Source organism: Mchenga conophoros, linkage group LG1 (genome assembly GCF_057382185.1).
Source record: "Mchenga conophoros isolate Kocher_MC1m ecotype Shallow Benthic linkage group LG1, M_conophoros_male_GT1.1, whole genome shotgun sequence".
NCBI classification, from domain to species: Eukaryota; Metazoa; Chordata; class Actinopteri; order Cichliformes; family Cichlidae; genus Mchenga; species Mchenga conophoros.
The window spans coordinates 11,065,422-11,082,291 of record NC_140526.1 but is presented as its reverse complement, the minus strand read 5'-3'; the positions used below and the strand labels follow the sequence as shown (position 1 = coordinate 11,082,291).

Below are 16,870 nucleotides of genomic sequence, written 5' to 3'. Positions count from 1 at the left end.
ATTTTTTGATTTTAGGTCCACTGTGTTTGTGTATAGAGGCAAAATGTAAAAAAAAAAAATTGTGCCACTGTCTTCACACTTAGTGTATCTGCCGCAAGAAATCTTCTGTCAACAGCTCCCTATTAGGTACCTTAAAATGTGAGAGCTTCAATAAAAATCAATAAAAATACAGATTGCTTAAGGTAGCAACATGCCTCAATAGAATAATTCTCCATTGTAACATATAGGGATGCATCGATCTGATATTTAAATTGGGTACTGGGCCAATCCTGACTGAAAGTCTGGATCAGGTATTAGTCACAACAAGCAGATCTGTGAGGCTCATCTATTCAGTTCAGTCCTCTATTAGCCTGTGTTCATTATTCCCCTTTTCAGCAGAATGGCAATAGTTACAAACATAGGAGGTTATATAACATTGAGGAACCTAACAACCAAAGGTTTGAAGTTTGAAGGTTGGCTTTTACTTCAATGTAAACTGTAGTCAAATGTGTTTACATGACTGCCAATCCTTAATAAGAATGCTTTAAGCTTTTCAGTCTCTCTCTGTCTTGTTATATTTGATTTTACACTTATTGGAAAGCTTTTATTGCATTTACAGAGGTGTAATGTACTGTCCTGAGATTAGGAGAAACTAGCGTGCAACAGTCTAATAACTCTTGCTGAAACTAGACTAGTGCAAATTAATCCATGGTCATAAAGTCAGTAAAATGACATACATTTATTTGTTACATTTTAATTAAAAGAAAATTAGGTGGAATAAAGTTCTTTATTTTAGATAGGACTGCTGTATTGGGTGATACCTATTGTACCTGGAAAAAGTTAGATTAGTGCATCTAGTCTCAAATAATTATCTAATACAAACTACAGTTGTCAGTGAAAAGACAATATAAATACATCGTAAACTAATTGCCTGGAAACTTTTGTATTACAATTACACAGGCACGTATTCTATTCTGGTATTCTATTCTATTCTACTAAAAAGCATTCATAGAAGGTGGTATCCTATACTGATACAGCTCCCTTTATCAGTTCTCTGATATAATTTGAATAGAGCTATCCTCGCTAATTAAGAAGATACCATAAGAAGAGAAAAGGAGTGAGTGAATTTGATTTAGGAGCAAATGGAAAATACAACAGCACTGAATGACATGACAGTCATTGAAATATTTTCAGAATGGCTCCAAGCAAACACGTTTCCCATAATGACATTATGTCACTTAATCAGTATGTGTGCGTACTTGTTTTTTCAATGTATCCCTCTGTCATTGTGCCATCTTTGTGTTTTGCTTATGTAATTACACCACTTTGGTTGTTTTAAACTAATAGACAGACCAATAATAAGCATTGAAATATTAAGGAAATAAATGCATTAACTTTTTGAAGTCAATTTGAGCAATTAGGTTAATAGATTCCTAAAAATCATGGCCGATAAAAACAAAGTGTATATTTTCTAGGTATGTTCTTTTAAATTATTGCACAAGCATTTATTTATAGCAGGAGAGAGTACATTGGCTTGTTGGGCTTAAAGTAAATGAAGTTCAACTGTTTAATTTTCTAAATTCCAACCCTAATGCGTTATTATGATGAAAAACTTTGATGAAACTTGAATGATGATTTTCTGTGTGTGCATGTGTGTGTTCCTTATAGGTAAAAACTTTAATATGTAGATAACTTCAGAAGGCCTTTTTTCTGTAACACTGAAAATTTTTGCTTTGAAGTTGAATTAAAAACACGATCAGACAGCATTCTCCTTTTCTGGTCTCAGGAGCCCTGCTACTCTGAAATTGCATTCTGTGTCTTAAAGATAAACTTAATGCAAAAAACCTGAAGCACTCACTGTACCCTCATAGCAAACAATGCAAGGCAAATCCAATTACTGTAGACAGGACAAGTTTCTGAAATATGCATTTTTGCCGTAAGGGTTATCTTTGCGAATATAAAAACATCAATTCAAACCTTTAACCTGCAGATGTTGTCAACCCAATAATATTTCACCACCACACTAAAGTACACAGAGGCTTTTTTCTGTGCTGCACTGAAGATTATTTGCTCTGTTATTTCTGTTTTACTTGTCTTTTTTTTTTCAGTTTTATGGTAATAACTATAATGACCTCATTTGATTTGTCAGGCAGAATAAGTGAGTATGGAACAAATAGATGGGGTGCTTTGAATTCTGACTTGAGGAAAAGAAAATCCCATTGTTTCTTTCCTTCTTTTGCACCCTTACCAACCTGGCAACCTGACAAGGCCAATCACAGTGTGAGGTGGCCTTTCTCCGCTATAGCCACACACCCCCACACCTGTCATGGGGCCAAGTTCCCTCAGCTGTAAGTTGAACCCATGGTGTCATTTTCTTTTGGATGACGTCATGTGGTGGGCCTGTGACTGCGTTGCATGACGTGGCGTTGATTGATATCTCTAAACTCTCTCTTTATATTCTGCCCTACTTTTATATATATTTATATATACTGTATATTGTATATTGGCAGTTTGTGGAGTGCAGTAATCGATGCCTTTCATGGCTGGTACCTGTAACTGACGTGCTGACTTGTTGGTTGATTATAATTGGAAGTGGCCTTTAACCCTTTGTGCTATTGTAATGTGTGCCCTTGTGATGTTTTACTTTCTCTTGTGGGGTTCATGTGTATGGATGTACTGTATTTTCGATTTCTCTATCTCTTCACATTCACATCACGAAGCGTTTTTTCTTCCAGAAAACTTTTATTCTTTAAGTCTACTTATTTTCAAAAAGGACCTATTTCTCTCTCTGTTCGACAGCTGTTTAGTTGAGAGATGGCCAAGATGACCCTATGTTTGTGAAGCCAATTAAATCTCTAACGTTCACACAGAGAGCACAGGCAAATGTTGACAGTCTACTTCCATCTGCACAGGGAGTACTTCAGCAAGATTGTTTTGTTTGCCTAACACGAGAATCACTTCCCATTTATTTATTTATGAGGGTGCAAACCAATTACACAGTGATAGAAAAGCTGCTGGCGGCACTACAGACCCGCGTACCCAAAATCCGTCCACCATACACCATACTGTACAGAGAGGTGTAAGTAGGGTACAAAAGATAGAATGAAATACAAATACCTGGATTGATTATTTGTGGCTGCCTGTTGCTTGTTATATTTTTAGTGTGATTCTAGCTCCGCATAATTTAGGTATTCGGTTTTGCTGCTTGTATGTAGTACAATTTTTGCTCTGTGTACAAAAAAGCAGCATACAAATTAATAGTGAAAAGGTCCTTTCTTTGCAAGTGAGTTTGTTTCCAACCCTCAAGGCCAAGACTGATAAGCGTTAGTAGTTTTCATTGAGCACATTCTACCCTATTATTTCAGAAGCCCTGCAGGTGACTCTCCCAACCTTAGTCTATCCAGTGAACTCAGGGGGTGTCTAGCCAGGCACGCCAGGGGGCATAAGGTTTTTCTGGCATCAGCTATGCCTCCTAACTGCCAGGTGTCATTTATGGAGCCATCCAAGTAGGTGGTGGTGTGCGGAGGCATAATATTAGGACTAAAAGCTTGTGAAGGGAAAAGAAAGAAAGGAATTCTTTGTTACTGGACAAAGTTACTGCATGAAACAGTTGTGATGTTTTCAAAGAAGCTGTTTACTTGGGGAAAAAAATGATCAATTTGAAAGCCACTGTGTGTTTCTACTCAGCTACATGTATAGGGAGAATTGCGAATGGCTTATAAAATAGGGCATCTGTAATTGGGACTGTTAGTGCTTTATGTTGCTAATGGCCGGGCTCGCTTTGGCACACATAAGAAATAAGTTTGAATCGCTGCTCCCCCATCTAAAAAGCAGATCTATTATGAAATGGTAACAAGCTCATTTACAGGAATGGAAAGGTAGAACAAAGAGCGTCTGGGCGCATGTTCTCGTCACAAAGTCAGACCCTTTCATGTTCACTCTCAGAGAGTGATTTGCTGTGATTTCATAGCCTTTCTTCACCCACATCATAGCTCACAACATATTAGGGATGATAGGCTGTAAACTAGATCTTTTATCAACCCAAAGCTCGACAGCACAGACACATTTAGTAACAGTGCAGCATATCAATCCAGCACAAAGGCAAGGGAGTTGTTTTTCATGCTATCCTAATTAGAGGTTAGTTCTTGAAATATGTATCTTTTTCATAATGGACAACTGTCAGTTATTACGTGATTCTAATTATTGCAATATTAGAACTTGCACACACACTTGTCTCGTTTTCTTTATGTTTCCTTCTTGTTCCTTTGTAGCCTGTTTGTAATGAATTAACAAAAAGATGAATGGCAGCAACATCTCGGGCAACTTTTTTTTTCCAATCAGGGAGATGCAGTCAGTTTAAATTAGGCCTTCGCTGGATTAGTGCTGTCACAGTGTAGATGTCTGTTCCATATGGTTAAAACACAAATTTCCCACCCCACCTCTAGCCCACTTATTTCTGGTTGTGATTGACACGCTCCTCTTTTTTTTTCCTCTTCCCCGTCTGTTTCTCATGCTGTTGGCTGTGCCTGTCAGTCTGTGTGATAACCAGGAGCCAGCAACCCTGAGCATGTTTGCCACAGCCCCACTGAATCCACTCTCCTTATTCTCTCCTGTCTTTTTCTCTTCCTTTCTCTCTTTCTCTGTGTCACAGGATGAAGGGCCACAACACCTTATTTCCACAAGTGCAGTAAAAGTACAAAGACTTCTTGCTCTGCTACATATCATGAAGGAAGGGTGGTCCCTTGATCCTCCTGGAAAGCCGCTGAAAGATTGGGTGACTGAGAGAAGGATCCCAGAGTTGTCGGGTTTTTTTGTTTGTTTATTTATTTTCGTTTTTCTTCGCAAATGCCTCTTTTTTTCCTCTTTTGCTTTGGCGTCTGTGGAAGAAGATTTTTTGCAGAGACCAACTTTTTGCTGCTGTTTTTTAGACATGATGGAAAAAAAAAAACCTTTATAGACTCATTATGCTCAAAGCATGCATACTGACACAGGATATAGATAAACACAGAAAACAAATCAAACATACACATTTCAAAAATGCTACACTTAAAGAAAAAAAAAGGAAAAAAAAAACTTTGTACATGTATAAATAAGTGCAAATGCCAACACAAGAACTGAAGCAAACTCATGCGTGTGCGCACACACACACACAAAACATACAAACACACACACCAGCCTGCTGCCATTTTGGTTTTTGTGCCTACACAGGTGTTGTGCTCTGTGACAGGGCAAGCTCTGGATCGAAGAAGAAAACAAGAAGAAAAGGAGAAAAGTGGAGAATCCAGGATAATTTACATGCATCATTCCTTAGGAAATAGGGACCAAAGGACTAAACGCTTTTTAAAAGAATATAAATATATAAATATATAAATATATATTTAAAAACTCATACCTTGTAGCTGCAAGTATTACAATTTACTCGTAGTAAAAAAACAAAAAAACAAAAACATTAAATCAATATCCAGTGGCCTACTGTAAGTATGAATAAAAGAACATGGAAATAATGTATAAAAAAAGACATGGAAACGTAGTATAGGGGCTGATCTTTTGCTCTGGATGCTGATTTAGCACCAGGTTGTAGAGTAGTAGAGTAGACTAGAAAAAAAAAAGTGTAGATTTGCTAACTTTTGCTGTTGTTTAAAAAAATACTTGAAGTTGTAATGAAAATGGGGCAAAAGAGGGGTGGGATGGTGTGGGGGGAAGCATTCATCTGCCCCTAAACGCAACAACTCTCTTTCTCTTGGATGTTAACGTATCAGCCACTGGATATCGCGCTCATCATTATGTACAAGTCACCGCACTCTCTGACAGATATGGAGATGATCTTCTGGAAGAAAACAAAAGAATAAGAAGAAAAAAAAGACTGACTTTACTGATGTCTGTGCTGGACGGGGTGCAGATGTTTAAGGCTTCACTGGCCTTTGTGTTCAAGCGACAATCCACTGTAAAGACCAAGTAAAATGGACATGGGGTGTCTTTTTTTTTTTGTTGTTGGCCTTTTTGTATTGCTACATGAAGTGTGAAATATGAAGCCACAAACTTCTAAAAGGAGATGATTAAAAGTGAGATGGACAAATGGATGGTCATGACCGAAAGAGTAAAGAGGGAAGGAGAAAAAAGTGATAGCTATTGTAACTGCCAGCAGAATGTATTTGGTTTAGTAATGAATTGGCTCTTGTGGTATCAGCATTCTCTCAAAAAAACAAAGTATGCCCATCATAAGCAGCCACAAATTTGAATGACATGTCAAGGATATGTGTGTGTCCACTGAAGCTGCTGCAAAACTCTAGACTGAGAAAAATTCATTCTTGTCTGTTGGCAAATTTCTCTAAAGATGAATTCAATTTACTTCTGTATTGCAGGAAAGGAGTGCCGGCTTTTAGAGCACATTTACCTGTGTAATGTTAATTCCACTGTTAACATGCTCCCTGACCTGCGTAATGTACACATTATTCATAAAGTCCATGGTAAAAAAAAAAGTAGAGCTTAATGGCCTCGATCTAAGATAATTCTAACAGTCACTCTTAAAATCATTCAACTCATCTTTAGCTACACTGACACTGATGCCAGGCACTCCAGTAGTGTCGTGTCTTGATTTAGAGTCCTGTAGCCTCTGTTTTTTAACAATTTACAGCTCTGGAAGCAGGCTCCTCTCTAAAACCAGATCAATATGTTTCGAGTGAGTCTAGGGGGAGGAGCGATGCTGTTTCAGTCACCACGAGCACTTCCCAATTTTCTCCGCCGAACACCAGCTCAAATCCATATTCCAGCCCTCTAAGCACTGACAGCTGGCAAGGCTAGACAGAAGCAAGGAGAGAGTGGGGAGAAGAGGGGAAGTCAAGAACTCATCACACCGAGATCCTTAAAGCTGATGCTGGTAGGTGATGCCACATGATTTAACCAAAAAAAAATAGAAACCCTAATCAAGCTCTGGTGGCAAACAGTATACATAATCTAATCATAATCTGTGTTATATGCTTTCAAAAGCAGATTAAACAGTCAAGTAGGACCTCAAGTTAATACTTTAGGCACCAGTCCAACGAGCTCATGTTAAGTAATGAGAGTCTTCTTCTCCCTCTTTTTTGTTGAACTAGAAAATCAGACCAGAATTGGTCCAAATCACTAAAGAAGGGACTGATTAAATCTGCCAGCAGATTTCATAGTTTTTAATATACTGCCTTTGCCACTTAAAAAAAAGCTGAAGGTACTAATTTCAGCCCTTGATATTAACATTCCACGTAGCACTTCCTTTTCTCCCGTCCTTAGAGCAGCCATGCCTTTCTAAATCACGGCACAATTGTTTAGCGGCTCTCCCGTTGGAGCAGCATTTTCGAACCTACCTAATGCCTGTGCTCACTACCCTTCAATTATCTCTTGCACCACATTAGACATGCTATTTCACCTTTCTCCCTAATCACACTGTAATCATCAGCCTCTATACATTAGCAGCAACCAAGTGAAAAATCACTGGGATAATCACTTGGACCAAATGACGGGAGAGATGGTCCCCTGCATGCACATGGATGACAGAAGGAAGATTAGGGAGAATTATGTTTGCGCCTACTCCCTGGCAAGGCTGGTGACAGCTGACCTGGCACCAATAATGTAGCCGAATTTACCGAAGAGGCAATGCAGGATGAGGGATAAAACCTTCCATATCATAGCAAGGTTTTAATGTTCCAGAGTAATTTGACCAAAAACTAAAAGAGAAGGGCAGGTAGCAAAATTGATTTAGTTTTTGTTTTCTATCACAAACATTGCAGCAATAGTTGCTTAAAACTGGGTCAAATCCAACATTTTTTACTAGAAATCCTCAATTCTGTTACTGTTCAGCTGCAGTGAGGCCTGTTGTTGTGAATTTTCTTTCAGCAGCAACACTGCATCTCAGAAGATGATGCCTGCAAGTTATAGCCTCATTCATATATATATATATATCTATATATATAGATATAGATATAGATATATATAGATATATATATATAATCTATATAGATGGTTGAATGAGGTATGGTTGAATATATATCAGCTCTTAAGGACTTCTTAAGGATTGCCTTTAAATACTGTAAGATAAAACCCAGCCCTCCCTCTGTCATTTCATTTGACATGTGTTACTGATAGAAGGAGCTTTGTGAATTAATGTGAAGTAAGTAAAAACAAAGCCATGTTCTACAAACCATTTATGCTCATTATTTAAGTGAAGCTGAACTAATCAATGGGAAATCTAATGTTCCATGAGCAATGCAATATCCTCTGCTTGTCTTGGCCATCTCTAGAATACATTTCCAACACGAACCTTGCATGGTTGATCCTGTAATCTTTTCTGTCTTATACCAGATGCTGTACTAGTTCCCACTACTAATGGCAGGTTGAGTCCCCAGTGAGCCAAAACTCAGCCTAGCCTAGTATCCTGCTGTCTGCTTGGCTAACAGTGCAGCGATCATGTAGCATATCTGCTATGCCAGGGCTAAATTAGGCAATGTGAAATCAGTACTTCAACATTTTTAAAACGGGTGCTCCTATTACATTTACACTCCAGGGAGAATGTTGCTGAAGTGTTGTGCATTAAAAGCAGAAATAGCTGTGAAACACTAGAATTGCACTGAAACTACCAAAATGAGGAAAAAAATAGAAAGAAAATAGATCTTCTCATTACCCATTTATTAAAGAGGCTCTTGCCTGATTTGCCCTTAGCCTGGACTGGAGACAAGAGCAGACTGAGGCTATGTTTCACCTCTAAAATCACAGACAAATGTCAACCCAGCAGGCACACTACCAAGCTGTTGCCAAACTGTGATTTGATATTTGCCGTCCAGCTTACAAAAAGAAAATGCAACTAAGCGTTTTTGCCAAAAGAAATACATAAGATTTGAATAAGTTCTTAGAATATAATATTTAGCATGCTAGGCAAAAGAAAAAATATATATGTGAACATGAAAAAGTATAAATATCTCCAAAGAGGTAAAGCATATCTTCTCTATCTTCTCATACTGCACTGCCTTTATTTGCCATTTTTCAATCAGTGATGAGCAAAAGTAATACTTAGGTATAGTCAGTTCTTTGTGAGCATTTAAACCATTTGCCTCTGGCTTATGCACCTAAAAATTTGGAGGTTATATAGTATGAAGTAAGCCCCTTTCCTCAGTTGCCACTACACCACTTTTCACAAGATCTGTCTGCTTAAGGAGCATGTATCCTTAGAGGTTCCCAGCCAATGGCAGGGCAGAGCACAAGTCTGTTTGAGAATGAATCTCCCACCCCTGGGTGCATAACACTCACCCTAAAATAGCAGTGATTGTCAAGGAAAGGAAGTGAAATGTAATTGACTGAAAGTGGAGCGATAATTAAAGGAACCTGTTGGACAGGAGGGAAGAAATTAATGCTTCTCATTTAATAGCTGCTTTGGGAGAAAGCTTTTTCAGCATCTTGGTTTAACGCAGTGAGGGTTTGCTGTGGAAATGAGATTTTGTATTGAAAAAGGTAGCAATGGAAATAGTGGAAGCAGGCACTGGGTGGTGGGGGTGCTGTGTGCTTAACTGAAACTCCACAAAATCACTCCCAATACTCAGGGCATCAGGGACTATGATGTCATGATTAGTGGAGAGGTTCAGAGCCTTGCCTTACCCCTTATCCTGAAGGCATTTGAGTAGATAAATATGAGGACAGCAGAAGCTGTACGATCACTTGTCACTGTGGGGTGTCCTGAGCCAGCAGAAGGGCTGATGAACCACCTAATATTGTGCTTTGGATTTATAGTATTACCATCCCATTCAAAGAGAAACAAAGAAACACAAAAGATGCCATTATCAACCCAACACTGCACAGTGGTTTGCTGAAGGTATGAAATTATGTTCAGAAACATGTCTGAAAGAAATGAAGACAAAGACTTTTTTTAATTTCTTAATGTAAATAGACTATAAAATACAAAAAAACAGAGGAAGGGTGTACAGCAACTTGTGTTGAGAAGTCCAACTCTGTGGGACAATGATGTCAATATAAAATGTATCCACAGCAGTGCAGGGATTTAGGAGAGTTTTAGTCCTTATAAGCCCCTTCGGTTTGGGCTGTGAACATGCATCCTACAACTCTAAGTGTCTGGCCAAGGCTTAGAGAGTATTTGACTTAGTGTCAAACCTAAGCCATGGCCCTGAAGTGATCCGGTAATTAAGATTCTGTGTACACCGACATGTCATGATTTTTCTGACAGAAGAAAGATTGCCTGTGCCGTAATTGGATTAGTCCAGTTGGGGCTGATGAACAGATATGACACTGACAGTAGAGTTCATCCATCTGCATGCTTTCCGCTTGACAGTGTGAAAAAAACCATCAGCCAGCACCACTCTTTTTTAAATTCTTTGGAAGTAAAAGTTGAGGCTTTACAGCATTTAAGACGCTAGTTTTAGAAAATAAAACTCCAGGTTACAGTGTGTTCAACATGTACATAAACCATTTTGGAATCAAACATTTAATACACATGGTTTAAAATATACGAACACAGTTAGGTTGAGTTTAGAGGAAGGGGACAAACAAGAGAACTATGTTGATCCCAGCAGAACCCCCTGCTTGCTTGACCCAGTCTGACACTGCTCTCCTGACCACACAGCTGCATTACACCTGTACATACAATATAGCTTATTTTTCAATTCTGTTAAACATTCTTTATAGGCCGTACAATAGATCATGTTCAAACAGAAAAAAAGAAAGAATAGTTAATATATTTCAGTGAAACTAAGAAAAGGAACCTATGAAATAATTTATCAAAAACAGAAGATAAAATGATTTTATTTCTTGTAGAGTGAAGCACGGATGTTCAGAAATGGGATTTTATACTCATGTTTGAAAATACGTCTTTATTTTCTCTCTTTTGTTTTGTTATTATCGGTTGAAGCTGGGATAGACCCATTGTCATGAGGTTTATTCAGATGTGCTTTGATCATTGTTCTTTTTTTTCCATTTAATTTTTTTGGCTGCACAATCCCTGTGTAAAATCCCTTGTGGATTGGAAAGTTCAAAGAGATTTTGTTCAATGAAAGCTCTTACATCAATACAAGAATTAGCAAACTGCACTGTAAAAGGATGATTGATGGTACTGGTTTTGTGGATTCAGAAAAAAGGGTTCTTTGCACAACTGAGGTTAAAAGGATCAGAATTGTATGTTCAAACGCAATTTTATTTTTTGGACCTTTTGTTGTTTTAAGAAAAAAAAATCAAACTTTGCCATCAGATTGTTTTGGGGACTTATGCTGCCATATGTCATTATGTTTAAGCCATTGTTGCTTTCCTGTAATGAAGTTCTCTCTATGTCCTTTTCTTGCCTTGTATTTTGAAGGGTTAATTGCATTTATTGACCTGATTTTCATATCTTTTTTTGTTCATGGGACAGTTCTTCCACAGGTTGTTATCTGATGTGACACCATCCACTGAAGACATTGTGCCAAAAGTAGATCACGCTGCTTTTCTCCAGTTTTTTGGTTTGTTATGCGAGGAGGAAATTCTGCCTTAAACCCAGCCTGTTCTCTCTGACAGTACTACCTGTGAACAGTGGTCAGACACGCTGTATTCTGGGGATGCCAAATGTTCTTCGAAACAAACACTCTGCCAGAATCAGTTTTGCCTCAAGCTCATTCTGACACAAATAAGGATGCGGTCATCCATTACCATTTCCATTGGTTACAAGGACCAAAATGTAAACAAACTCAGATAACTGAGAAGTTTGCTCCAATCAAGCATTCAAATGAGAGCCTTTAAAGTGTTCGTATTTAGTCATAGGCAATTTTGCACCATGAAGATTTTTACCATGAATCATTGCATTCCCAGCTTCACAGTCTAATTTCACTGTTGTTATTCATTGCCATAAAAACTCACAATCTATTTAAGTATTTAAATTTACAGTGAATGAAAAAAAAAACTCATTTATTTTGTTGGTTTTTTTTGTCTTGAACAATCTGAGTTACTGTTTTCTTTCTTTTCGTTTGAAACAGAGATGTAATTTGAATTAGCATTGGCTCTGGTCCGTTTCCCTGATTCAGGATGATATTTCCCATAGTGCTCCTGAACTCTGTAGTTCTCTAGTTCATTATATTCTGCTTAGACTAAAATAAAGCACAGTCCTGTAGAAGACTGAGGCTCCTTTGTCTTTTTTATCCATATACATAGCCCGATTAAATAACTCCTAAATGTTTGGATCTAGCATGATGTGAATGCATGACCCCGTTTGCAAAGATGTGAAGTGTTCGGTGTCGTCTTGTCACTTGGATTGTGGAGAGAATGCATTTAGGACATGTCATTGTATTAATTGAGCTAACAGCACTAACCATATCCGAATACCAAATTAGATGAGACGGTTAGTAGAAAATCGTTTTAAAAAGGGCGAATAATGCATAATAAATGAAAGGGAGATTGGAATAGGGAGAGGAATAAATTGTGAATTGATTAAAAGGAAATGGATATTCAGTCCTTGTCTTATGGAGTTGTTACAGTAGAAACAAAATCAGGTGCAATTTGTGGTACCAGTTATCATCTGTGAATAAGAAGCAGGTGGTCATTCCATTAATCAGAGGCTTTTCTCATGCTACTTTTTTTTATTGACAAAGAATATGGCCAGGGTCCATTCTATGGCTCAGAGGCCCCTCCTCTGTCAGAGTTACCCAGCAGTCACCAGGTGCCTCAGAACCTATAACAATGAAATGAAAATACCACACAATATTGCAACTAACTTGAACCCCCCAGTGGACTATAGATCTTTGCAGATCAACATGGTTCAGCAATTTCCAGCAGCCACAACTGTCCATCACAGCAGAAGGAAAACGTCAAAACTTTGTGACAGTAATTGTTCCTAGAAAAGAGTACGACACCCAAGGGGCCATCAATGACCAAACCATCCCATGACACCGAACATCATTTCTTGTTTATAGGTCTCTTTGCTGTGTCTGTGCAGTAGCATTCATGTGGAAACAGATTTATGGTTGCTAAATTTGCAGGTGATAAAAAGGCAAAGAGTGGCCAGTTGGGGCACTAACTCTTGGCTTTTCACATGCTGACTCCCGTGCTGATTCTCCAGGGACTTGCACTCATTGTGCAGCAGACACTCCATGATTCCACATGACAAACTGGATTGTTCCTTGAGTGAGTCCTGCTGAATTATTTTGGTCCTTTCGATTGCATCTCCTACCCCTGAGATTTTCCTCCACTGTTGCCTTTGAGCCATAAGCCTCGACAGCCACCGTTGTCGATACTCAATCTGTTCTGTAACCCCTAAAGCTGATGAAATGTGCTAACAGGGGTTTGTTTGTTTGTCTCCAGGAGGGGGGCCAAGGGAAAGAAAATGGAACAACAAGACCCTTTTGACAGTTCCATTTTTTTCCCCCAATGTTTTGGAGTGAGGGATAATCATGAAGTATGGATTGGATAGGGGAAAGTTATTACGTTTTGTTGTCTTTATCCTTGTTTGAGTTGTAAAAAAAAGGTCAGATTGTTCCAAACATGGCTCTTTGCAGTTCTTTGGTTTATCCTCAATTCTGACTGCCCTTCTCTCTCAGTACGGAAAGAGAAAAATCGTTTTTTGCACTTCTCTCAGCCTTGTATCCTTCTAAGTCTTCAGTGTAAATTTGACAAACACACAACCTCCTCCTGTCTGGCTGGAGTGTTTCTTCTGTGTATTTACTTTATTGGTGATTCTGATTGAGATGGGGTGGTCTTATGAAGCTCAAATATCGTTGCTGACAGCAAAAGCACAGATAAGAAAAAAAACGGGTGCTAAAAAGATTAGCCTCGATCTTTCTAGTGTCCTCAAGCAAGTGTCTTCAGGATTTGAGTATCACATCATTCACATCAATAAATGCACTATAAGTGAGAAGTGCAGTTTGTACAACTGAATTGGCTATTTCAGACAGCACATGCAGTTCGGGATTTTTTTTTCTTGCAGTTTACCGAAGAATGACAACAACGCTTCAGATATTACAGTCAAAATTCTATTGCATATATAAAGCTTATTTTTTGTTTGTGTTGTTCTTTTTATTTATTTTTTTCAAAATGCACCTTAAACTACAGTTAAAGCTTAAGATAAAAAAGACTGCCCTTTTTCCTCATGTGGGACATGTCATTAAAACAAAATTAATGGATTTATGATAAATTGAAACAATTCCGTCATGTGTGTTTTGCAGCTGACACTAATATGTAATTTACAGAAAAGCACTCCAGACCATTACTTTCAAAAGCTTTTAAATCTATGTCATGTGTCACATTATACCAAGGAAAGGCTTATATGCAGGTAATTGTGAATAACAGCCTTTCAACGTCTTAACTATGCCCTACACAAATATTTACCATATTGACTTATCTCTTGTCACTTACCATGCATTTAGCATCTGACTTTTATCGTCCATTAATCTATCAATGCATCCATTAGGGACACTCAACCATCCAGGAGCCTCTGCACACTCCAATGGGCCTATTAGCATGTCCCTTAATGGGAGACATGCTGCAAACACTAGGCACAAGTTATGCCACCCAGAAAGCTGAATCTGTTGTCAACACTTTTTAAATTGTAGTTTTACATTTGTTCTCCCTCTTTTTCTTCGTGCATCTACAAGCCTCTGAATGAGGCTCTCATTGGCTGTGACTAAGTGTGGCAAGTTTCAGCTGCATCCCTCTTAACATGCAGATTCTTAAATAACAAAAGATTAAAACTAACTGAAAGTGTGAAGAAGACCTGGGCAAGCAAAGCTGCACAATCCCTTTGATCCTATTATGTATTACAAAAGCGTAATCAATATCTAATCAAGGGGAATACAGCATGCCATGTCTTACAGAGCTCTTTGTTGTTAGAGGTGAGGTTGCCATGGCGACTGGACAGGTGTGAAGAGCTTAGGCTGCAGCGTTATTGATGGAAATTAAGAAGCATTGATGAGACTTGAAGATGCTGGGATTGAAAAGGGAGATAATTAAAGAGAGAGCTGCAGTGGGAGACATGGCGAAGGTGGAGACAAAAGAGATTTAAGTTGGAGATATAAGGTGGAAACTTGCCTTCTGTCTACAATGCTTTCCACGAAAACATCATTAAAATAATTTACTCACATGTCCATGTGATCTCTCCTGAATCAAAGGAAGCTTTTAAACCAAGAGTAATGTATTCGTATCTATACTTTTACAGTTTTCTTTTACATTAATAGGTTGGTAGTGTCGAGAAAGGAAATTATTTTACTGCTATAGTTAAACATTGATTACATTGATTATTTTAACAGTTTTCTCAGTTTGTTTTCCGAGAGCAGCCTGAGAAGGCCAACAACAACAGCTAAGTCTGTTTGTTAAATGTCCAGATAAAGTCCTGGAAAATATGAGTTAACATACAAAGTTCAAAATTTATGTTTGGGAGAAAAATGTAAGCAATGTGAGGAAGTAAGGGAGACAAATGAACAAACCTCGCTTGCTCAACAGAGCACCTAAAGGTTCATCAATGCTTTTTTCACAAGATTCCTCATTATTAATTAAAATCTAATTGTATTTCTTAATAAAGCCACTGTAGAGAAACACATCTCCCAAAACCTGCTGGCCACCCCTATGAAAAAATTCTGAAAGCCTGGATTATGCACATTTGGAAAGTAGCTTCAAACTAAGCTAAATCAGTAACTCAGTAAAAACCTAAATCATGTTCAAACATCAGGCTTTTCCATCATTTCAGATTAACAATTCTTGAATTCATGGAACTTGGAACACCACCATTACAGTCTCAGGCCTTGACTTTTATATACCGTGTCCCTTTCTCTCTCATTTCATCGTGGTTCATAGGGTGGTAAAACTGTAACTATAACTCTAAGGGAAGAAAAAGTACAGCTAAAGAAGGCATCAAAACATCTGAGTCATGGCTGACCCGGGCAAAGTGAAGATGATGTCACTGCACTGCACAGCTTGTGCTCCAGAGGAAAGCTTGTCAAGCGCTGTGCCTGCACCGTGTCTACTGCTCGACCCTTAACTTGTCTGAGCAGCAGCAGTCCAGCAAGTTCCGTCCATTCTCGTCCTCAGCTATGCCCAGTCCCACAGAGAGCTGTCCGTCAACATCTGATTAACACTTGAGATAATAGGTCATTAAAGTTCCCCTTCAATCAATGAGTCCAATCGAGTAATCAAGGCCTAGATTGAATGAACCAAAACCAGCATGGAGCCCAGTGGGAGAGATCAGCCTTTAATCAGTATTGGAGTGAGTGTTGCTTTCATCTGTAGATGTACACAGAATAAAACTGCTGTGGCTGAAACCACGCAATGGAAAACTTGATGATGCTTTTCTCACTTTGAAATGAAAATTTATTCATGAGCCTTGTGAGGTCAAAATCTGTGAAAAAATCTAGTGTAAAATCTTAATAAACCAAGAGGTTCTTGTGATGGGTACTTTTTTTTCTACCTATTAACAGTAAGTGAATTTCCTTTGTTAAAGTTTTATGACCCCCAGGTCTCTTATGCTATCCAAAAAACCTGTGGGTGTGCAACATACAGCCTCTTTGTTTCTGCATAGCATTAACTTTGGAACTTGTTTAAATCTTACTTGGTTTTTCACAGTTCAGTTTTTGACAACCTGCCACCTTTCAGTATATGAAATTTCATAATTTCTCATAAATAACATATATTATTACTTTCTGATAATTATTTTAATCACACAGATACACAATCATCACTTAGTCTTTTGAATAATTATGCAAAGCCTGCACACAAGCCTGCAACTTTGTATAGTGTGTGTGTGCGTGTGTGTGTGTGTACTAGGGTACATGTGTGCTAAACCACTTGAGTGAGTAGCTATTGCTGAATGATAGCTGAGCTAAAGTGAAAGAATGAAGCCTGGTGACAGAGAGATCAGAAGGATCAAGCATTATTATCAAAAATGACTCCAGTACTCCCTACTGTG

The 16,870-nt window shown here is 38.3% G+C and overlaps 1 protein-coding gene across 13 annotated transcripts in view; it reads left to right on the top strand.

Moving 5' to 3' along the window:
• The window catches only part of celf6 (CUGBP Elav-like family member 6), a 158,747-nt gene extending 146,653 nt beyond the window's left edge, over positions 1–12,094 (top strand). For 12 of the 13 annotated variants that reach the window (XM_085256205.1, XM_085256146.1, XM_085256121.1 and 9 more), the window contains one exon: positions 4,631–12,094. Coding sequence is in view for 1 of the 13 variants with exons in the window: in XM_085256137.1 (XP_085112263.1) it covers positions 4,631–4,635 (5 nt within the window). In the remaining 12 variants the exon portion in view is untranslated. Of the gene's footprint in view, positions 1–2,247; positions 2,328–4,630 lie in introns of all 13 variants that reach the window. The other variant, XR_014889607.1, reaches the window with a different exon arrangement.
• The last annotated feature ends 4,776 nt before the right edge of the window (positions 12,095–16,870 follow it).